The sequence below is a fragment of the Lepeophtheirus salmonis genome, chromosome 8 (assembly GCF_016086655.4).
Source record: "Lepeophtheirus salmonis chromosome 8, UVic_Lsal_1.4, whole genome shotgun sequence".
Lineage (NCBI taxonomy): Eukaryota > Metazoa > Arthropoda > Copepoda > Siphonostomatoida > Caligidae > Lepeophtheirus > Lepeophtheirus salmonis.
In genome coordinates this window covers 1,326,077-1,351,080 of record NC_052138.2, presented here as the reverse complement: position 1 = coordinate 1,351,080, position 25,004 = coordinate 1,326,077, and the positions used below count along the sequence as shown (strand labels likewise).

Below are 25,004 nucleotides of genomic sequence, written 5' to 3'. Positions count from 1 at the left end.
TTTTTTGGAAAAATGTCATAAATCCATAGTTATTAACACAAAAAAAATCATAAATTAATCTTCAAATATTGTCATTTTTTGGAAAAAAAAATTCAAAAATTTAAAAATTATTCACAAAAAAATTTTTTAAATTTTTCCCAACATTTGCATAAAATCATTTCATCCTCACCCAAAAAAAAATCTATTTAAAAGGAAAAATTCATTGTTATTACTTTTTTTTTTTGTGTGTGTGGGGGGCAAAATCCCCTTTAGCTCACCTCCTGCAGACACCCTTGCAACATCACTATTTGTTCTAAATAATGGAATTTTCTTTAAATTCATTCATGACATATGTATACATTATTGTTTTAAACTGCTACGCAACATTTCTAGTTGTCCTAAATAAATTATCTTTGATCTGTGGCATTATTTTTTTTCATATAAAAAAGTTGACTCGTGTCCATTAAAATAGAAGGAAAGACTTAAAAGTAATATTTTTTATTAGTTGATAGTACAATTTTTTATAAATGTATTGGTGACATAACATGCCATTTTTGAGAGTATACAACATTGTAAATGCCATTGGGATTGTTGTATACTCTAAAATAGTAAAAAATATTTTTTTCACTTCTTTCTATTTCTGGAGTTTAATTGAAAATAAAGTTTACAATTTCAGAGGCTGTAGCTCCCCCCCCCCCCAATTAATAAACTTTTGCCTTTTACTAGAAAATTTAATATTGAAATGTTTTTTTTTTTTAAATTTAATATTTGAAATTTAATTTGATTTTTCTAATATTTTTCCAAAATATTAAATTTTTTATGAATAGATATGATTTTTTTGAAATTTCTCTCCAAAAATTTAATATTTAAATTTTTTATTAAATTTTATAATAAAATTTAACTTTTGAAATTTTTCCAATTTTTTTTTTGAAAACAGCTGGGGATTTTTGAATTTATTAACAACAAATTTAATATTTAAAATCAAATTTTTTTTTGTCAACAGCTGAAAATTCTTGAAATTTTTTTGCAAAAAAATTATTTTTTTGTGAATAACATTGGATTTTGGAAGTTTGTTCCGAAAACTTTGTTACCCAAGGTTAATAATAATACAAGGTTATACCATAACACTTTTCCGGCTGATATTTGACTTCCACAACGCTTTTTAATAGTGACGTCAAAGAGTATAATTGTTTCCAAGAGTAGCTATATATCGCCTGCCTTGACTGTTACTGTTAGAGTATCAATGTTACACTCTATTACGTCATATCTGGCTGTCTTGCCATGCAGTCGGTACGTTACATCAAATTGAAAGTTTGAAGTAGGTCTTTGGTGTTACATATCTAAATTAAAATGATAAGTTTGGTTGTTTAGCCTATAACTGAAATTGAGGATCAAATGTTGGAGAATCATTTTATGGAGTTAATGCAAGATTAGACAACAGAACATAGTTTCTACAGTTGTATCAAATATGACCTGTGCTAATGCGAAAAGGCCTTTGTTGGATTCTGCCTAAATTGGAAGGCAGATCATAATTTCTACAACTATATTCATAAGCATCTCAATCTTGAGCCCTTGTTCTTAATATCATTGAAAGTAATGTACACAACCAGTTTGATACAAATATTAACTGAAGCCTTATTAATTGTTTATGCGTTGTGTGTCATTAGAAATAAGGTATTTGAACTGGATTTGGGTCGTGATTGAGACATTACCAACAAAGGTTATGTTCTACAATATACTGAATCTGTATTTTACTGGACAACCTGATTAATATGTATCTGGTACGCACGTACAAATAAATCACATCTATCGGGCTTGTACACGTCTAAGTATGTTTTAATAGGTTCATACATTTTTGAACCCCTTCCCCCTTTCTGTGTTTGTTCAAAACTTGATATGCCCCTCCAGATTGGACGTCCTCAATTTTTAGCCTTCCTTTAATGTTTTTAATTACCTTCACTTAAATTGGTTATAGTATTTTAATAATTAATAACCAACCGAATTAACCGAATTGATTTTTTTCTTGCAGCCTTGGACTTCAATGATTGAATGATGCTCTGGTACTCCGCGGGAGATCCTTTCACTCGGTTTCACTACTCATAAGCTTTTTCGTGACATTTTGTCTAATTTTAATGGGCATAACCTCGATGATACACTTTGATCCTTTTTTTAAACTGTGCTTCCTTATTTATTTTGATACTTTTTCAAAATGGATTCTGGTTGGGAGGAGTTAACTGTACAATTGCTTAGAACGTAGAAAAATAACTTGTGAATCCTTCACTCTTTGGTTTTCACAGATTTTACCCACCAGAGGTTCCTACTTAGAAAAGTGTGTCTCATATTGATGTAAGAACTATGCATTAGTAAATAACATATATTGGTTATCTTGAAGACCATTAATATACTTCATATTCAAAAGGTTTGGTTGATCAGTAAAACAGTGTTCAATTCTCAATGTAGTGGATTCCGAAATATACAATACCCCTTCCCCCATATCCAAAAAATATTTAAATCGGTAACCCCCCTCTCCCCTACCGCCAACTGGACGTCATAAATGTATGACCCATAGAGAAAGAAATACTTATATTTCTTTTCCTGTAAGCAGGACCGGGCACGCGCAAATATGAATTCAAATACTCGTGCAACATGGGTCCATTGAAAAAAAAAAAAACAATGCAAGGTGATTTGTAAGATAATAAGTAAGGACTTATAATTATTAGTTACTTTGTGGACGCCATCTTTATTGTGTTTTGTAATTCCAATCATGCCCACAGAGTGTTGTGCTCCAGGGTGTAGACAACGAGCAACAATAGTCTGATGTTACGATCCATCTGTGGCCAAACAAAGAGAGAAACTCCGGACTTGATACCGCCTAGCTGACATCAATTCCAAGAGAAACAGTTCTGAAGAAGACAGATTAGGCACCATCCAAATGTACAAAGCTGTGTTCCCTGCATTCCAACTACCCTGATTTCATATGTGACTCTAAAAGATGTCAGACCCTTGACAAGGCTCTAAAGAAGAGGTAAGACAGCTGCTCACTTATGATGCGTATGCTTATAATTGTCCTTCTTTTACAGGTATCTCAAACCAGATGTAGTACCATCCTTTAGCCAAACTGTTCCAACTATCTCTCAACTACTAAGGCTTCATCAAGGCCAACTCAAACTGCGACCACGTCACGTAGGGCTCAACAGTTCAATAAAATGAGTTCTGTGGAAGAAATTGTTGACACATTGACCAAGGAGACACTCCCATCATACTTCATCTTCATCACAAAACCAAGTGTTGCCCTTTTGAAGCTATCCCATGATGAGAAATTGGTCCCCCCCAAGTAGTAGCAAGCATCAAGTTTGAGACAGATATGCCATTCAAAATGTACCACTCTGGGGTGTTGATTGCCAAAAAGGCAGTGTCACACATCACCTCAGAAGGCAAGGTCAACACAGTGATTCAAGCCATTCATTTGGCTTCCTTTCTGGTAGCAAAAGAAGAATTGAATCTAACAGGGACCTGGGAAGACATTTTCAACAAGTTAGTGAAGTTTCTCAACTCCTCAGAGATTGCACCTAAGTAACCTTCTAAGCTCTCTTTCATTCATGAGCAAATGGCTCTCCTCTTCACCAAACCAACAGCTAGATAATATTCACCTTGTCTTCTTTCAACCGCACTCATGTGGGAGAATGTGAGCTCAGGACTATGTGGAATATCCCAAACGTCAAGACACCTGGATTTGGCTACGAAAAGAGAGATGAGCTTCGTGAACCAATTTCTGAGAAGAACAGACTTGGCCTCTTTTTCTTGAGAGATTTTTTTGACTTTCTCATTGAGTGGCAAAACAGTTAAGCACCTGGCCTCAGAAACCTTCCTAGTAACAAAGAAAATCTGGTAGAGTATCTTCTCCTAGATGAAGACTTCGCATATGTACTCCTCGGCATGTTCCAGTCTTATCTCATCGGAATAAGGTTTGGCTGGTACAGACAACTATGTGAAGTTATCTACTATATCAGAGTGAGACAGATCCTGGAAGCAGAGAAAAATATTCGTATTCTGAGTCTTGTCAATTATCAGGTAAATAAGATATTTGTTAATAGTAGGCTTCTTAATTTAGGTATACTTATTTTTATAATAATGTCATAACAATATTTGACTTTTTTAAATTTTCAGGTATGACTACTTCAGAAATTAAAGGTCTGCTGGATGAAGACTTGGTAAAAGCTCATGGATGCTCTCTACTTAGTTGCCGGGTATATTGGTTTTTCTTTGAAGAAGAAGATCAGTTGTACATCATGCCAAGAGTTAATGGTCATAAGAGACACACCTCCGGACACAATAACCTTCGATAGCCCAACTAATCAGCATGGAGACCTGGAAGAGCTCATCGACATAATGAGCAGAGGGGGGTTGTCGACACCATGTTAAAAAAAAGCTAAATTTCAATCCAAATCTTCTGACTTGTAGACTTGGACAAACTTTGTACTTTTTGATTATACCTTTTCTTTTTTATATGTTTTTAATGTTTATTTTGATTAAAGTACTAATAAAATACCACTTTTATTGGAAATATATAGCCTCATTATTATTATTTTGATGATTTTTCATAGCAAAATACTTTTAAAAACTCTTTATTTTGTAGCAAAACACTTTAAGAGCGACATTTCATTTAGAATAAACAAAGACCCCAATTGGAAACGCGTAAGCGCAGTGTCCTGTCCTGGTTACTGGAGTCCTTGCCATAAGCACACATATATAAATGATATTTTTGTGGGAGCAACTCTTCTCTTGACATGCACACACATGTGGTAATAAGCCTAAACAAATAAGAAAGGTTGCGTGATGAAAAGGATAAAATTGTTCCGTCATTAATTAATTTAATATTTGGACCACAATCTACAAATTGTATGCTGTATAAACAGACTTTAAATCTATAGTTTGTTTATGTATTGTAGAGTGTTACGTCTTATAATGTTTTATATCATTTTAACATCAATTAATTTAATTATTAGTAGTGATGTCCAAATAATTTATAAAGATGGAGCTAAAAATGCAGAAAAAACCCCAAAAATGAATATAAATAAGGAGAAAAAGGCTCAAATGCTGGGTTTTTCTTAAGATTCGACCAGCTTGTGGGTACACTTGGTGATGGTCAGGCTGTCAAAGACCTTCTTAATGATTAGCGATACTTCTTATCATAAAACAAAGCATGGCCTTAGTTATTGCACCATCGGATTGGAATCCCAAAAAATGATATTCACTAAATTCCAACCTTTTGGAGGAGTGCACCTCATCATAAATCAAGCAAACTTTTCGTACTTCGTGATTCTAGACTGTAAATATTTGGTTACAATCGGTGGAAGTACAGTCTCGAAATTGAAACACCTTGTCAAACAGTTAAGATGGCTGACACATGGAAGATAGAGAAAACGTTCCGAAAGAAATGGTCTGTACAGTGCTGCTCTTGTATTTAGCCCTATAATTGCCGTTGCAAGAAGAAATGGAGAGTATATTCTGTTCTTCAAATGATGTAAGGCTCATTCTAAGTTGACGAGGCATAAAGCTTATTTATTTTCCTCCTCTTCTGAAATATACAGTGTTTCGATAGTTTCTATGCAACGTTCAATTTTCGATGGTGCCTTTTATATGTCACTGAGCTAGTGAGGGCTAGAAAGTGACATATTTGAGACATATCCTCTATTTTTGTACTGGAAAATATATATGAGCAACTTCCTTTTGCTTTAATTCTTTACTTTTAAAATAAATTTGGTTTTCCAATGATTCATTGATATTGAAATAGATTGTTAACTGGGGAGGAGAAGATTCCATTTGAAGAAACAATATGCATTTTCTCTTGATACTTGGAGAATCCCATGTGGTAATTAATATGACTTCATTTTAAATGATAAATCCTCGAGAGATCCAACACGTTCATATTTAAAAAAAATGAAAATCCCTTTTACTTCATGTTTAGATTGATTCAAAAGCCTGGAAAGATGGAATGATCATATGTAGGCTTTGTGGATTAAAGAAATAATATCTGATTATATTAACACTCAGAACTCCCCCGTTGAAATGAACTTACCTTCAAGAAGAAGAAGTTGTTGTTTTTGTTGGCCGCCTCGGAGCAAGGGGGTTTTGATGATTGAATTCTAGGTACATCTAGGAAAAATGAGGGACCAATATTTGGATTTACATGATGCCGAAGAAGGGCAAAGTCCTTTTTTCGGAACGAGTTGCTATCGTTTTTGAAGTCTCTTAATCTTCATGAAGGAAATACTAGCTACAAATTCTTGAATGCTCTCTTGTCCCTGGTGTACATATTGAGAGAATCTAGAGAATTTGAATTAATTCTTAAATACCTAGGAATAACCTTTTTCCATTTTTTCACGAGCTCTTCATTTTTAAGAGGAAATCTATGAAACACTATTCTTTCGGGCTGCTCCTTTTTTTGTAGTTGAATTAAGTCCCCTGGACCACTTCTGTACGGATCACTGACTAACCACCAAGATCCGTTGGACTATTAAGATTAATTAATAACATTAATTTTGAGTTACCGAGAAGGACTCAACTAATTTTCTAAAACACCAGCTGCAGGACCAAAAATGGAGCTGGATTCGCCTTCTTCATTATATCCCAGCTCTAGCGGCCAAAAAAAGTAAAATTTGATCAAGACATTTTTCAGCGATTGAGGATGTTAGCCCTCCATGCGCTACTTGGTTTTATGCTTTACTTTGCTCCAAAACATTCTTCAAATTATCGGGATTACTATTTTGATTTTTTTGTTTTTTAACATGTTTAAAATATACCACGATTAACACCGTGCTATATTGTTATTATATCCCAGGTCTTTTATTATAAAACGTCTCATTTTTACACCTTTTATTCCTAAACACCATGTGTTAGGTATTTCAATGAATAAATTACAATTTATTTGGCACTACATTTAATGTAAAATATGAATTCGGTTACACATCAAATACTGAAAAAATATATTTCACAAAAAATCATTTAAAAATTAATAAAAATTGTGTTAGATAGTTTTTTACACAAATTAATATTTTAATTTGTTCTGTAAGATCACATCTCTAACCATTTTATAAGGGTAAATTTTTTTCTATTTCGTTGTACATCTCTTTACTGTATTCAATAATATGAAATGCTACATGATAATTGACGTCAAAGCTCTGTAGAGGAATATTCCAAGTTAATAACCCCTTTTGTTGTCTTGGCTCTATTCCACATCGTTTAGCAGAAAAACCAGTCATGAAAACGTCCTCAAGATGAAAAACTGGGAGATTATAGGATTCCTATCAGTAAAAAAAAAAAGATTTAGAATTTTTAAATCATAAATCAAGAAGGATGAAGAAACGTGCTTCAAATAAACATTGTACGGTTTCAAAGGACATGATTGACATCATTCCTTCGATATATGGAGGATAGATTTTATCCGCAAAAATGTAACTTGGAACTCCCCATTTAGAACTTTTTTTTGCACTTTTGGGATTTCTACGTGGGAGGACTCCATTTTGAAGTCCTCCCAATAGATATGGACCATTACATTGGTAGTTTAAATCATTCAACTCCTTTAAAAGTAGAGGCACATTCAGAAAAACGTCATCATCTATTGTTATAATTATTTTTGGCCTGTGAATCCATTTAATAGTCTCTAAAATACACAAACGTACGCAAATAAAGTATCATATCTCCAATTATTGAAGGGACGTCTGCAGGAGGTGGACTCTGGGGTATGTCACTCCCACCAATAAAATAACTTTTGCTGTTTACTAGAATTTTTTTCGTCATTCGGGCAAATTATACATAGCCAAAAAATGGAATCTTTTTTTTTTTTGAAGAAATTCCAAAAACTAATTCGCCCTCCAAAAAAAATCAATCCTGTGGACGCCCCTGTATTTACAGACTTTAATTTACTCTACCTACTACGAACTTGAAAGCACTGATAGTTTTAAGAGTAAGGTTATAATAGGAGTCAACAAAGGATCCTTGAAGAATATCTCCATGGATATTAATTTCATTTTGGAGTTCCTTGGAATTCGACCAGTCCTTGTTATTCCCTAATACAAATACTGTCCGTGAATGAGGACTTAATTTAGTGAGATGTTTTCCCCAGGATCCACGAATATTCTCCCGTTTCTCGTAACCATCAACTTGCCTAAATTGTTTTTCATTAAAGTGTTAATTCTGTGATAAATTGGCATTTGATGTACTTACATTTTGACAAGGATTAATAGTTCTGTGGCTATAGGGTCAATTTCTCTAGGCAATATCGTAAAGAAATCCGATTTTTTAGGGATATAGTCCTCCAATACTCTTGAGATATTTGGTGGCCATCCATCAACTATTGGGCCAGTGTATGTTGAGCTGTTGGTATAGTTAAACTTAAAATCCGTCTTTGGCAGACTTTGAAACAATCTTCTAGTTTTTTTATCACAAGCAGAGGATCTCAGTGATGAATCCATTCTAATGTTCCCTTCAAACATTTTTATAACATATCTATTGTGGTACAATGATGATAATGTATTAAAATATATTAACTGACGCCTTACGTGAAATTGATGATACAAATAAATATAATCACAGCAATGACAAGTCGAATAAATCTAATCCTTAATGTAAGCTTGAACAAGTTAGAAATAAAGCGAGAAAGTCTCATGATGAGTTACTTCAAGTAATAAGTGTCACAAACTATGCATAAACAAATATGAAATATATCCTAATTTGAATATTTTATATCTGTTGCTCTCTTTCTTGGAAAACTTTTTATTACATATGTGACCTGAGAACTTTTACATAAAGCTGGGTTTCATGGTAAAATAAATTAATGTTTTTAGGTTAAAAAAGAAAAACAGTTTTTGCGTTTTCTTATTTATTCATTATTTATCCAATCATTGTTGTGATCACTCTAATAAAGAATCCATAGATTGCAGCGTACATATGTACAACATAAGTAGCAGCAGTAGTGAAATGCGTAAAAATAATTCTGCGTACGTCTGGATTAAAATTAATGGAGGCCATGAAATTTTGATCACAGCAAAATATTTTATCGAATATGTCCGTAAGTACTCTTAGCCCCCTTCCCCCCATCCAGAGTGTAACGATGGTTCACCGCCCTCATTTCACCCCAAGGAAAGTTAATCCCGAAGCAAGTTCATCGTGAGGAAAGTTAATCCCACAACAATTTAATAGTGAAGTAAGTTCACCGCGAAGAAAGTTCATTCCAAGACAAGTTCATCCCGAAGAAAATTAATCCCAAGACAAGATTATCTCGAGGAACTAAAATGCTATTCATTTAATATTAAATATATAATCATTGGAAAAGGTAAAATGAGTGGGTTATACGGATACAAGAATTGGCACAAGTGCTAAGGGCTCATTATAACTAACCGTCTTTTTAATTTTCAAGAAGTTCGAATATAAGCAAAAAAAAACCATAAGATCCAGACTTTGAAATTTTAAAAGATATATCTTGTCACCTTAAAGTATTGGATCTGCAAAAATAAAATGATTTGATACGTGATTTGGGATCAGGGAAAAAACATCTGCTCCTTCCTTCAGACTTGAATCGGAAAAAAATCCTTAAATCAAAGTTTATGTCTGATACATTTGAAACATGGAAATTAATTTTTTGGAATACGCTACTTTTGATGGGGTGAAAATATGAAAAATTATGAGAGATGAAGAGTTGATCAATCAAATGAACAATCTGGAAAGGATGGCTTGCATTTTTTTTTTTTTCAAATATTTGGTTTACTTATTGGGGAAATCAAAGCAACTAATTACAATGATTTAGTGCAAATGGAATGTTAAATGAGTATCAAACTTCATTTTCTTCAATGTCATCTTGCAAGCCTTCCTAATAATCTTGTAAGTGATGAACAGGAAGTAAGATTTCACCATGATTTAATAGTAATGGAAAAACGTTTTTGAGGAGGATGGGATAGGCATATAATGATAGACTATTGCTGGAACATAACAAGAGATTGCATTTAAGTTGAACATGCAAAAAAAATGTAATAAAAGACCATTTTTTACATAAACTATAAGATAATATTGTATTGTTTGGGATGAATTCTCCTCGGGATGAACTTGCCTTGGGGTGAAAATAAGGAAATGAACTTTCCATACCCGATTTTTGTTGGCGGATATAAATGAGCACATCTCTATTTAAATTAATCATCATATTAATTTCATCTACGGGACTCATCGTTACCTAAATTGTATCACGGAACCTTTCCCCAAATATAAAGAAAAACAGTTATGAAATAAGTTTTTAATTAGCCAAATAATTCAATCATACCAACTCCGATATATCTCTTATGCACCCCCAGACTATCATATTCATATTAGTTCTTGACAATTCTTAAAATGAATTACATATACATACTTAAAAGTCTTACGATAGGTACTTAAACTTAATATTTCTCCTGAAAGGTTCTATATTTTTTAATTCTGCTTCTTGCATATGATGCATGCAACCTATACAAAGAGGTTTCGTCGCTGTATAAGTTATGTAATGTTGCACATGGTTTTTTGTTGTAGTGTATTAGTATCCGTCACCCAAACGTTGAATCCGTGAAGGCCTCCTTATACTAGGAGTGGGCTGCCATGTACCCGATTTTCATTTGCAATACTTTCAACTCTTTGTGAAATTTGATATTAGCTATGTATGAGAAAATGATTAATAAAGATTTTTGTTAAATGTATAATTAAAGAATGGAAGGCCATTTTCTATTTTATTTCCGAGTGTGTAAGTTTCAAGTTTTCACCACGTAATAAGTAACAGTTGACAACAGTAAATATACGTAGGCTAGCTGCAATATGTTTTTTTTTGTTTCATATGTTTCCTTTCCCAAGAGATTGCAAGTGGGTTAAAAAGCTCCACGTATTTAAAAGTCGAAATCAGCGTCAGATATTGTGAAATTTTAATAACAAATACATTGATTTTAATATTTATGGACACAACTAGAGAATTACTTTTTTATAAATTAAAGTATAATAAAGTTATCCTGGGCAGAACTCCCTATACTATTAATGGAATTATGGGTAGAAGATATCTATAATTATAAATGAATATCCCCACTTCTCGTAATACAAAGCTATCCTTGCTATTTGATACCTTTAATCAAATTACATACATATATTTAAGTCTAAACAATAATAGTTAATTTCATTTCATTCAATCCTTGCATGTAAAGCTAATTGACAAGTCTATGAAAAAAAATCTGATTATTACATACAAAAGTGAGGCAGTTATAGTATGCTATATGTATGCTTTAGCCTCGACTAAAGAAAAACATACAGCCCTAGATTCTAGAGCTTACATTTCCTTCCCTTTGGGCATTCCAAAAAGCATGTCAGGAAACGAGTATTTGGAAAGGTAGTCATTCAAATTAAAAATGATTGAGTTACAAATCTTCCCAAATTTAGAACTGAGCCGTAAATTTCCTATCCTCCTTGAACAAAGTGGGGGACTCCAGTATTACCTTTTTTCCTATTTGCGGCAGGCCAAGAAGATCAGTATAGGTTTGACAAATTTTCTTTGCATTATGTTCCAAAGGAGGCTGAAGCAACATCCTTAAATACTAAAGTATAGGGATTTATAAAACTTAGTTGCCTTAAACAGAGGGCATTAAAACTTTCCAACCTTAATCCTTGACTCTTTTATTATTGTCATATGATGGATCGTTAAGATTTCTTTGGAAACCTCGATACTAATTGGGACAAAGAATGCATTCTTTTTTTAAAAAAAAACTGACGATTAATGCCTTGTAGAAGATTTCCACAAGATTCTTAAGGAGGGAGTCGTGGCATGAGAATGTCAAACAGAAGAGAATTTGATAAATATTTTCCATCACAATATAATGATAAATTTTACTATTAGAAATGACAGAACCCCATTCATTTTCTGGATTACAGGATAAATCAATTATTATTTTCATATATATTTTAGGCAGAGCATGACCAAACTGGACTAGTCCTCCATAATGTTGTCTCCTAGGCTTTTTTAGTCCCTGAATATAACTTGGGTAATATAACTTCAACAGACAAACTTCTTCAGCTGGGAATTGGCGAATTTTGGCTACGCAGTTGCTAAATAAAGTACTAAAGGAATCAAATATACGTTGTACATGTTGCCACGCATCGGCAAGTTCAATCTCCTCCTTTGAGGAGTGACTGAGACATATAAATTCTCCTGTTCCCTGGGTCCAACAGCACTTTTTGGAGAAAAATTTCATTAATCCATAGCTATTCATAAACAATTTAATTTATTAGAAAGTATAGGAAAAATAAATTCAATTTCAAATTTTGACATTTTTTCCAATATTTAATTTTTCTAGTAAAAAGTAGAAAATCCTTCATTTGGGGGGTGGGCAGCCCCTCCAGCCTAAATACAGCTTTGAATTTTGGATCTAATGGATCCTTTTCATTATTAATATTTACTAATTATTACTTAATTAATTAATATTGAATGCCTGTTTTATGATTTTGGAGGATCTAAAATGAAGTACTTCTAGAAAGAGAAGAACTTTTCACATTGAAATAGCATTTGTCCCTGGAAAATATTTTAATTATATTTCAATTAATATATATTTCATTTTATTATTCTTTTTTAAATCAATTTAGAGCAAAGATAGGCGAGAATACTTACTTCAGGGGAAGAAGTTCGCAAATAATAAAGAAAAAGAAGAAAAATTACACGCAGCAACCGTTTTTCCTTTTTTAATCGCTCCAGTTTGTTTTTATTTTCAGAGATCTCTTCTCTAGTAGTTACACACACTATTCCTAGGTAGCTGAAAATTAAATAAAATAATGAATATGAGCTTATTTGGTCCTTTTATGTTTAGCCTTAAAGCCAAAAGGCTGAAACAGGCGTCCAATATATTATTCATCTCAACAAAAAGTGTAAAGATACCAGAAAAGAAATTAGGTTGGAATATAATTTTTACTAAATTTGGAAGCACATTTTGGTCTTTTTCTCGGCCTTTAAGTCCATAATTTGATATTTATATAGCCTCGATTTCTTTTATGATGATGATAGTTCTTTGATGGCCTTTTCCCTTATGGAAGGTTGTCTTATTTCAGTGTACCTGCATACTATTTTTTTATAATATATAAGATATTGAAGAAAAGGTCAAGGGTTGCGTAATTATAGGTTAGAAAAGTTGCATAAGACAACGGGATATATTTTAAATAATGATTCGAGAAGTGTATAATCTCTTTAAAACGATTCGAATTTTTAATGTTTCTAAGTTAATTTCTTCAATTTAGTATCATTTAAATTGATTTTGTGTTATTTAAATACATTTTCACACTGGGAATATTTTTCCGATTTGATCGACCTTTCTGATTAGTATCTAACTGTTTTTTAAAAGTATATACTACGGCTGAAATTGATGTATTATTAATAACCTGTTCTCTGGATTCAATAATTTGGATGAGCTCGAAGAGTATTTTCTTATCCAAATAAAGACAATTTTCCAAATTCTTGCACAACATTTTGGCAACTATCTTTTTAGCTATAAAAAGATTTCGAAAATTAAATTTGAAATATTAAATTTTCTGGAAAAAAATTTCAAAAATCAAAAGCTATTTACAAAAATAAAAGTTTTACGAAAAATATTTCAGAAATTAAATTTTAAAAGTCCATAGCTATTCACAAAAAAATTATTATTGGATTTTTTATCCAATATTTTCATTCATTTGGGAAGGAGGGCAACATCCCCTCCAGCCCACCCTTTGCGGTCGTACCTGCTATCAAATAATCTCCTTAGGAGGCCATAAAATGAACTTTTAAATATTATTTTGTAAAAAAAAAAAAAAAAAAAAAAAAATCTACAGCCATTTACAAAAAAATTTAATGTCCAAATTTTTTATGAATAGCTGTAAACTTGGAAGTTTATTTCACATAAAATTGAATTTTCTGAAAAAATTTATAGATTTTGAAATGTTATTTCAAAAAAAATAATATTCAAAATTTTTATCTAGAAAATTATTTTTTTTGTTAATAGCTATGGATTTTTGAATTTTAAAATATTTTGTATCACTGTAAGTGATTTTATGACACCTGATACAGTTTCTTGCTCTATATTTAAGATGCAGTGGTTAGCTTTTAGAATATTAATAACCAATGTCGTTTCACAGTACTTAAACAACTGGTTGACCTTTTCTATAGAACTGATTCCATTCTTCATCTGAAGTTTCGAATGCGACAACTGGTCTCCCACATAGAGAAAGACAACTTGCTTAATCTGAATATTTACTCTTTGTATTCCCAGCACTTTTAGTAGTTTTCTTAGTCAAGATGTGTCGTGAACATAGGTACTGCTACTGCCTCGGAATCATACCCTTCGATAATCACGCTTTTGGTAAAGAACACTCAATTTTTGTTTGCGCTTTTGGCCTCTTAATTCTTTATGGTTTACCTTGGACTTCAATAATATCAAACTAATGATTAAAAATCAAAAAAAAAAAAAAAAAACATGACAAGTGAAGTTGTTCAACGTAGAGTCAGATTCCATAAATTTAGGATTTGAGTGCTTTTATCCTATGATAATGGAAAGAAAAAGTAGAAGAGGACCTCGGAATGGAAGAAAAGATGGAACTCATGGAGCAAGTTCTGTTGGGGAGTAAACTTAAAGGCCTTAGGAATGATTGGTCTTGCGGAGGTATTGCTTATTACTTTAGTCAGAAGCATTTTGTATGGATCTTTGAGATTTCCGAATTTTGTAAAGATGGCTAGAAGGTTACACTGTTGTTTCACGTTTCTTATTAGAGACAGAGAAACGATATGCACATGTAGAAGGAGAAATGCAAGAAGTGCCCTGATCATTGGAACATACTTTATTAAAGGATTTAATGAACTGTTTTGTATTGTCAGACTATGTACAAGTTACTTGTTAATTTGTTGGGAGATTGAACTTTGGATAAAAGTCGAAGAGATCTTGCTAAATTGCATCAGATGGTGTGCCAGAAATGAAGGTGTCTGAATGGGGGTATTCCTCGCTGAGATGGCGCAGTTGCTTACATATTCTGCAAAGGTCCCGTTTCCTTTTAATGTTGTTATATATACCTGACCAGAAGACTCGACTCATGGCTTGTGATGTCATATATGACAACCCCAGGTGTGCTGCATGTAGGGCATTGAAAACCTCTGCTAGTAAATTTTTACGGATTGAAATTCTATTTTTATACACAATAACACACGAGAGGGTGTTTAAACTTTCCTTATAGTTTAAGAATCGTCTGACTTCCTGGTCCATATCCTGAACTTCCTTTGAAAAAAACTTATTCGATTATACGCGTCAATTTTTGCAATGTAGGATCATTTATATTCTCCTCAGATATTAGTGACCTTGTTAAGACTTGGTAATTCCTCCAGCTAAGATTTGATCAATGCCATTAAAAGACACTCCCTATTAATTGTTTCGTCTTCTTGTTGATATTTTGTAGCTGGATATCTTGATGCTGTCTCAGCTACTTTATTACTTGCTCCTGCCATGTGTACAATTTCAAATTTCCATCTCAGCGTTATTTGGTTCAGGCGGACGAGTGTCATGTTTGTTGTCTCTCAGAAGCTTGACTAAGGGCATGTGATCTGTAACCACGAGTAATTTGTTACACCTTTGAGTAAAGTATCTTGTTTGCTGTAAGGCCCATGGCACATGAAGCAGATTTCTCTCTTTTTGTGTTCCCGGATGAAAGCTTTGATCCTTTTAGTGGGATTTTCTAACCATTGTTGCAACATCTGCGTATATTGATGGTACATTTATAGTGCTTTTGGCTCAAAAAAATATTCGATTCCCACTTTTGACCAGTATGTTCTTAAAAAAAATTCTTTTGTTTTGACCCAAAATGGGTACACATTCTCTGATTGCTTCAATTATTTTTTTTTTCTTAGAGTCATTAAATGCTCTGTCCAACTATATTTTCCATTTGAAACAGACTTTTGGGCTTAGCAGGGGCTTGAATGGTGTTATTGAATCCCTTAATTGAGTATAATGTGCTACCTGGTTAACAAGGCCAAACCATAATCTTATATCTGGGATATTTTCTTAGTGTGGGAATCATTTGATTGTATCTACGAACTTTGTTTATAGCTAGACGGAGTCCTCTGATAGTCGGTATTGGAAATTGTAATTTTTTTTTTCTATTTAAGATTATTTCTGATTTTTCCATTATTTCTATAAATCTCATCATTTGCCACCAATGGTCTTGTAAACTCTCGTCATAAAGAAGTTTATCATTAACATATCTTAGTTTTCAAGTTGGTGTTTGTATGACGGACACTAAGGGTCTTCCCCTCGACATGCACCCAAAAGTTGTAGTCGAAGAGGCTGTCATCAGAGCTGTAGGAGGGGCAAAAGTGTCAAAAAGAGTGCAAAATTACTTAAAAGGCTCATTTAAAAGAGTTATGCAACGGAGGAGTTTATTTCATTGCTGGTGTCAAAAATGGCCTCTCCACCATCACAAGGCTCTTTCCACGTACTTGTTTGATAGCTCTCTTGACAGTCTGGTGTGAAACCCGGAGATCTCTTGCAGGGGTCCTCATAGACTTGAGTGGATTGGCCTGGGCTATTTTTTAAAACTCCTCTGGCTCCAATTAGGCTTTTCTTTGACAAACCCCTTCTTCTTCTCCAACGTTTTGGACTTGCTGATGGCGTAGACAGGTGTCCTGGGCACCCTCAACTAAACAGTGTGTACGAATAGAAATTCGTCGATGACGTTCAAGTGTCATTTTCTCAAATTGTAGGCAAGCTAGAGAGCTACGGCTCAGATTTAAATGGACCACCACCCGGTATAGGAATATGATTTATGCAAAATATTTAACTTCATATGAGGTAATTGTAGGTTTATGTTCTTCAATTTGAAACACAACTGACGTCATCAACAATTTATCTATAGAGTCGGACTAAACTGCTTCTTCAAACAGAACTTAAATAACTAAAGATCAAAGCGGTCTCAGGCCGATCAAGGATTTTCAGAATCCAAAAAAAAATACTAATAGTTATGTACATATATCTAATCTTATAACTCAAATGATTGGGTCTTAATAATATGAATAATGATATAAAAGTCTTAAGTAACATGTTTGACGACTTTATAAATGATTATCCATTTATGGGCATGTAAAATATATTTTTATTTGATTTATCTTTATTAATATAAATTATAATTCACTGAAATTAATTTACAACACCAAAATATTTAGATGGATTGTTATATATATTTTGTTATTAAAAATCTAACTTAAACAAAAATTGGGAGGGATTGAGGACTCTGTCTTACAACAACATCATTGGTTCCGGGCTCTGTTTTTCATTTTACCGGTCTCAGTTGAAATTAGAGACATTTGCCTGGATTAGTCAATATATTGCTTGATTTTTCATATCTGTATCAGGGTCGTTCAGGTAAATTTAGAGCATCTTTAACTACATCCTGAACAATAAGAAGCTCATTTAACCGGGTGATTTCAGATTTAAGGGGAGAGGTTGAAGATTATATTAAGTTAGTTGGGAAACTTTTAATTCAAAACAAGTATTAAATAATTAGGAGGCCCGGAGGAACCTCCTCCTTTGCTTGTCCAGGACACATCCCAGGGTACATCAAGAAAATGCTCAGATATCCAAAAAGCACAGTCTACGACGTCTAAAACCGTAAAGAACACTCAATTTTTGTTTGTGCTCTTGGCATCTTAATTCTTTATGGTTTAAACCGCTGAAAGGAGGTAGTAGCATATAAGAGAACCAGTTCCGGAGTGATAAAAAACGCACTCCCATAACTTCTCGTAGCCATGAAACGTCCCTTGAAGTCCTCTCCTGGAACTCCGATTCACGTCTTGCCAAAAAATGCCAAGTAAGCCGTGCAACCGTCGCCAGGGTCATAAACACAGATACGTTAATCTTTTATTTTCGTATGAGAAACAATGGACTGTCGACAGGTCCAACAACATCCAGAACGAGAGATGATTGTTAGATGAACTTTGGGTTATTGGGAGTAACAACAGTGTTATCTCCCTATTTTCTTTGAGCCAAAGGCAAGGGTGGGCGGGTGCTTACAGGTACTGTGAACTCCGGCATCATCAAGTTATACCTTGTATGAAAGTTGAGGCCAATGGTGTCGAGTTCCTGTTTCAACAAGACTCGGCCCCCTTTCAGAAGGTCTGTAGAACCAACACTTTTTTAAAGAAGATAAAGTGTCATTTTGACACCCCCACACCTGCCCCTATAACTATCCTATCGGAATCCCATGGATGACTTATTTTAGGGGGAGTTAAAGAGGAAGGTATCTGGCAATTAGCTCAACAGCATGGACTTTGCCATCAAAGTAGTGATATATATTCTAATAACAGAATATCGTTGCTGCTCAGCTGTAGAAACAAACGTCTCCCATATCCCTTTGCACAAATAAATGCCCTTTTGAAACCATCTACTAAAGGTGTTATGTCAGCCCTTATTTAGGACTGAAGACTACAGTCCCCTACAGTTCAGTCCTGTATATAAGTACTAAAAACTAATAAAGTTCCGTCACGCATATTAGTCTTAAAAACTAATGGTGTGTCGCTCACGTCTCACTTCTGGGTGCTTAAATAAGGTACAATCGGACTCTCGTGACGTCATCGACATGTTAAATCCTTTTCTTAAAATTATTCATCTATAAAATGAAATAAGAAATATAATTATTCCCGTAAAATCAATTGTATAACTGTGCCTGGTTTTGCTCCTCTCTTTCAAATCACATCTGCAGTCATATGTTCCGTTGGTACTCATCTAATATATCGTTTTAATTCAATAACTTTCTGAATTCTTTTCTTTCATTCATTTTATTGATTTAATACTATCATCATCCAAGTGCTTGTTATCAATGAACACCTCAACTGCCTTTCTGGAACAATACACTTTTCCATATAATTCAACCAAATAAACAACATATCCCAACCCATTCACTAAGACTATGATTGTAGCTCCTTTGATACTTATTGCTGTTCTACTGATTGTTTTTGATTTGTAGAAAAAAGGTTCAGTCAATCCGTAGCCCATCTTCTAACAGTATAGTTTTTCCCCTTCGAGGTTTGTACTCTTTTTGATCGATTTTTACAGTTTCAGTCCACCCATGTTGCGAAACATTATTTGATATTTATCTGATTTCTCCTTTTTATCACCTTTTATCCTCGTCTAAAATCTCTTACAAATTAGACATTTCTGCATATGCTTATTTCCAGAGTTTCAGAAGATATATCCGGTTATTTTTCGTACCATTCCTCAAAAATATCTGCCTTAATCCCTTGTTAGTGAATCCTCCTCTCTTTTGTCCATCAATTCCTTCATTTTGAGCATTATCAATGTATCATTTTGTTCCGTCAAAACTATTTCTTTTCGTTTTTTTTTAAATTCCCAACCCAAGATATTTAAGCTCTTTATCAAGCATAATTTCTATATTTAAATACCCGGAATAAGTCAATGTTATCAATTTATGAAATAGCTCACATCCTGATAAACTATGGTCATTAATATGGATTATACACATATTTATTTTTTATTCTTGAAGGTGAATGATACATCTTCATATTTTGACTTTGTCCATACAAATTCTTGTATTACTTATTTACCTTGCATAAATGCAATTGTAAAATATGTTACAAAAAAATTCCGCTTCAGTTTTGAACTGATTGATAAAAATACTCTTAAATATCTTTACTAACTGTTTGTGAATCTATTTTCTTCTAGCACTTCTTCTTAAAAATATCTTACAACTAATTTTCCCTTAATTCATTTAGAACTATCTTAATTTTTCTTCTCAGTAATGACCAGTGGTGTAGATCCTGTAATTTTTTTAGCTGGCCTGGTTTCTTTTTTTAGAATTGGTAATCTGAAGAATGAATTTTCTTACCCTATATACAATGATATTCACAACTTGATAGCACAATTAGAAGACGGAAGGAACCCCTGAAGATTTGTTAAGGATTTATGATTGTAAGTCCTTCTTGGAGTGAGATTAGAATTGGATATCGACATCAGAGTAGTTCTTGGCAATGTACGTGGGTTTTTTACTTCTCCTCTTCCTCCCTTGTCACAGCTGATTGTAGCTGATCCCATGGAACGTCATGTGTATGATTCTTTCTCTCCTCCAAAACATTCTTCAAAATTATTCTTCAAGGTTAGATTGTTGATTTTCGGGTTTTTTTTTTAACATGCCCATTGCACACAGGATTTACATCACTGTTAATGACCCATCCTGTAGTAATTCTTTCTTGTTTGTTAGTCACTAACTTCTTCCTAGGCCTTCTACTTACTCTTCACTTAGTGAAGATCTCTTTTATAACACAATTAAGACAAGGGTAAAAAATAAAATCCGAAAATAAAATGTATTTAATTCAATTATAATCAGTTGAACGAGTCTAACAATTACGTCATTTAAATTTGGTAACAATTTTTTTTACCATTCCATCCATTTTACACTCCTAAATATCAATTAAAATCCTAAAATACATGGAGAAGAAATAAATCCTTATTTTAAATAATTTTAAGAACAGGAGTTTTGGGTTTCAAGATGATATAATTTATTGTTCTTGTAGTAAAAACATATAATGTTTTTTTTTGGTAAAAATTCTATGAGATATTGATTGGTTTAAGGGAACTTTGGAAATATAATTAGTACTCATCCATTTTGATGAGGTTTCGAGTATTATATAGAATAATAGCTAGTGTTGTACTACGCCTAAGTCCAATAGAATTAAAAATCATGGAGTGATGATGGAAAAGAAGTTAAGGGGGCGTTGTAGTTGTCCAACACATTCAAATTGGAGTTGTATTAAATAGGGATATGTTAATAACATAGAGGGCGCTGCATATAGTTTTATGTTCGATCCTAACTGTATTTTACATTATACAACAATTCAGTTTTAAAGATGTACAGAAGTAGAATGTAGAAAAGGCTTTTTAAAAGTATAGGATGACTCTACAAAAGAACTAGAGTGGTTTGTATATATTTTGCATTGTTTTGCTCAAGTATATTTCGGTTTCACAAAAATTTCCCTTCTTTACTAACATTAAAAGGAAAAAAGTCCAAGAAATCAAAAGGAAACACAAAGGAACGACTTTTAAGCAAAAAAATTACTTAAATTAACTAAGCCTCAATTAAAAAATGTTTAATATATAAAAAAAACCTAAACAAGGCATTGAAAAGATAAATAAAGAATTGGATATACTGACATATTTTTTTAGTATTTTTAAGTATTGCGATGTATAATATCGCACTTCACTAAATGAGTGTTAATTAATTTTTATATGGAGGGTCCATTAAAATATGAACACTTTGAATTTTAAACTTTAACAAGATATAATTTATTAATCAACAATAGAATTAACACTCAATTCTATAAATAGATGTGTGTCTAAGTTCTTTTCCTCATTAATGTAGCAACCTTTGCGGTAATGATGGCTTTTAGGTGACGACGGAAGGCCGGCATGTGCTGTAGAGGTAGTCTCTTCTCATGGGGTTCCAGCGCTGGCAAAATGGGGCATTGAGGGACTCGGTTTTAGGATGATGGACAATGCAGGGCTTCTCCTTGACATCCATTCAAAAGGTATAGTCAAGGGGTTGGAATCAGAGCTGTGGGGGTCTAAAAAATTCGAAAAAGAGTTCAATTCAATTTTTTTTTTTTTTAAATTCCAAATACTTGTTTTCCAAATTTTCTTTTATTATTTCTACTCATTCGATGTCATCTTTAATTTCCAGACAACAATAATTATATATCCATTATTAGGAGTAATATTAAAATTAACTTTAGCTTACTTCTTTGTACTAATAATATTTAATTTCAATATTGCTCTCCTTTGTCCACACAACGTTACCCTTTGTGTTTCTTCGATTTTTTTTCCTATCAATTTTCTGTTATAATAAAGATATCCTAGGATAAAATCATCGTTATCACTCACGTAAAGGTCCTCATATGTGGTATAATTTTTTTCATCTTCATATACTCCCTGATTGTCCAAAAGTATACTACTACACTGTCTAACAAAAAAAAACAAAAAAACTTTCCCATTCTGACAAGTTTAGACCTGAATATCTTGTCGACCCTGAGATCTATATTTATGGCAGTGTGCTCTTCAGATTCAGTTCATAAAACTTTACAAGAAAAAAAAATACAAAATCATTGAGATGTGTTCCCATTAGAACCATAATTTGCAGCCATAATTGTGTACCTCCTTGCCGGGTACCCACACAAGTAACCAATTAGCTCCATAGATAATGATACTAAAGAGCTTAAATTGATGTTAATAGATTGTACAAATTGTATAATTGGAACCGGATTTATTCCAGGAAAAATCATCATTTTTAAGATCTTTATGCCTAGGGCAATGGTAATGCCGTCTCCCAGCTATCTGAATCTGAACCCCTTGGACTAATATGTGTTAGGTGTCTTGGAGAAATAGTCCAATAAACGTACACATAATATTGTTGACTTCTTGCAAGCTTCCATTCTCGATGCAGTGAAAATGAGTTCCTTATCAAGGCTTGTAACAGTTCAGGGCCAGTTTGGAGACTGTGGTTGAAGCTGGAGAGGGTTAGTTTGAGTGATTGACTTCACTATGAAGCCCGCCATGTAAGAGCAAAAGATTTGTCAATTGCAGAATTAATTTGAGGAAATAAATTGTAATATATCCCTCAGTTAAATCAGGACCACCTTTAACTGCATCCTGACCTATAAGGGAAGGAATTAGAGATTTGAAATTTTATTTAAACGTTCTAATAATACACAAGAAAAAAAAATCATTCAATATGTCGGGCATCTTTGCCAATCCTTCGCTAGATGTTCTGGATGTTTGGTATCTGTCTATAGTCCAGAGTTTCTTATCCGAATAAAAGATGCTTCGGTTACCATGGGATTTCCAATCGTTGTGCAATTTTCTTGCATGGACATCCTGGATGGCCTTGATTTTGTCTGTAAGGTTTTTTTTTCTTTTGTAGGAGCGGATACTTCATCCTCAGTTAAGTGTTTATGGCCCTGAAGAATATTGTACGGCTTACTAGGCACCTTTTGATAAGAAAGTTAATTGGAGTCCCGGGAGATGCTTTTTGGGACTTTTCAGGCATACTAGGAATATGGGAGTCACTCTAGGACATAAGGTTTTTTTTTTCTTCATAAGGCCATCCTCCTCTCACTCGATGTAGACGTAGTAGACTATGCTCTTTGGATAACCATACATCTTTTTAACGTATGTTTGGTTGTGTCTCGCACAAGTCAATCTGATTACACTGTTCCTCCGAGTCTCTTCCACGGTAAATAATTGTTTTGAATTATAAGTTGCCTAACTAACTTAAAGCAACGTTCAACCTCTCACTTTAAACTTGAAATACTTGAGCATAAAAAAGGAGTCTTCTCAAACCCACTCTAGATGGTTGTCAATTTGAGATTACACAACGACAATATTTCAGGGATAAACTCATTTTTGAATGGATCTTATAAGAAGACTCCGCCATATATTTGCGTGCCATAGATAGTGTTGTACTTATTTATGCGGTCAGTCCAGTCTTAGGACAGGTCTTATTAGTCCTTGGGATTGGTCTTGAAGACTATCAGTCGTCTGACTGCCAGTATTAGAACTGATTAAAAAAAGAAGAAATTCAGTTTAATGACGTCATTTTTTGAAAGCCTAATACCATTATTTATAATTCTGACATAAAAAAACACCATTCTAACTTAATATAAAACAATACTTCAACATATCTCCCAAGGGTAAAAGACAAAAAATAGGAAAATTGACAACAAAAATCACAGCTTTTTTTCATTGTTTTAAAATAAACAACTAAAAATTCTAATGAATGACCATTATCGGAGGAGAAATTTACTAGAACGTCCAGTTCTTTATCGATTACAAAGTTGTTGGAATGGGGTTCTTGTTGCATCGGCAATAATAAATTATCACCTGAACTTTGCTGATGATGGCCTCCACCTTAAAAGCCCTTGGAAGATTAAGATCCGTGGTCATTACCCAATCAGTTTATGACGTGGAAACTTGTCGTTTTTTATCTTTTTTTAGTTCCCATATTCGTATCAAAGGAAGGATCTTATCACTCTCGTACAGAATTCGTACTTACGTTTCCATTTTTCCCTACAGAATGTGCAATTTATACTATTTGAATGACGTGATAATGGACCAAACTTTATACCTTTTTAGGACCGATATGAATGATTGGACTGGACTGGGCCGAGAGTGAACTGTACAGGACTGCAGTCTTCAGTCCTAAATAAAGCCTGAAACAACATTAGCCATAGGTAGAAAGAGAAACCCCAAAGAAAAGAAAGAGAGAGAAAAGTGGAGGCGGGGCTACTTAAAAAGTGTCAAATTAAATCCCTCTTTAGAGTAGGATCCCGAATTCGGGATCAGTGTTTATCAATGGAGACGTACGTATGCGTGGGGAGGAATCCCTTGAAATGAAATCCCTGCTGAACTGCCCCTAACCACTATCATTGGATTTTGTAAGGATTTTCTCCAAGGACTCCCTTGAATGTCCTTTTCTTGAAATCCCTCACTCACTACAGCCTGCAACGAAGTAACAAAATAGCTCCAAATATTTTATTATCAATAAATTAAAGAACATGGAAGTTATTGTCGCTTCAAAAAGTGAGCCAGCGATATTGAGACATGCTGTACACAAAAATATTATATGTTTAAATACCTGTGCCTATTTTTGCATAACTTTCACCTCCTTTGATCCACCTCAAAAGAAAATGTAATGTTTAAATATCATTTTTAATCTTTTGTATAATATTTGGAAATACTCGTAATATATGATACTTATTCAAATAATATCATTGATATTATTTTGAAAGAATGGATTAACTGAGATTTTCCACATTGTAAAATGATAAAAATAGTGGAGAGAAATTATAACTTTCTTTTGTTGGACTTATTTATGGGGATATTCACAAACGATGTGGGCACTCAGGAAAAAGGAAAAGACCCAAAACCACGTCTTTTTTCCCGTTGATGGCACTACAAATA

At 33.3% G+C, this 25,004-nt stretch overlaps 1 protein-coding gene across 1 annotated transcript; it reads right to left on the bottom strand.

The window, feature by feature from the left end:
- Nucleotides 1-6,936: 6,936 nt before the first annotated feature.
- On the bottom strand, nucleotides 6,937-8,481 carry LOC121122836 (lactosylceramide 1,3-N-acetyl-beta-D-glucosaminyltransferase). The gene is made up of 3 exons (XM_071890552.1): nucleotides 8,206-8,481; nucleotides 7,911-8,146; nucleotides 6,937-7,642 (listed from the first exon to the last, which is right to left on the bottom strand). The coding sequence occupies exons 1-3, from the start codon at nucleotides 8,472-8,474 to the stop codon at nucleotides 7,320-7,322; spliced, it is 828 nt and encodes a 275-aa protein (XP_071746653.1). The 5' UTR covers nucleotides 8,475-8,481; the 3' UTR covers nucleotides 6,937-7,319.
- Nucleotides 8,482-25,004: the final 16,523 nt, after the last annotated feature.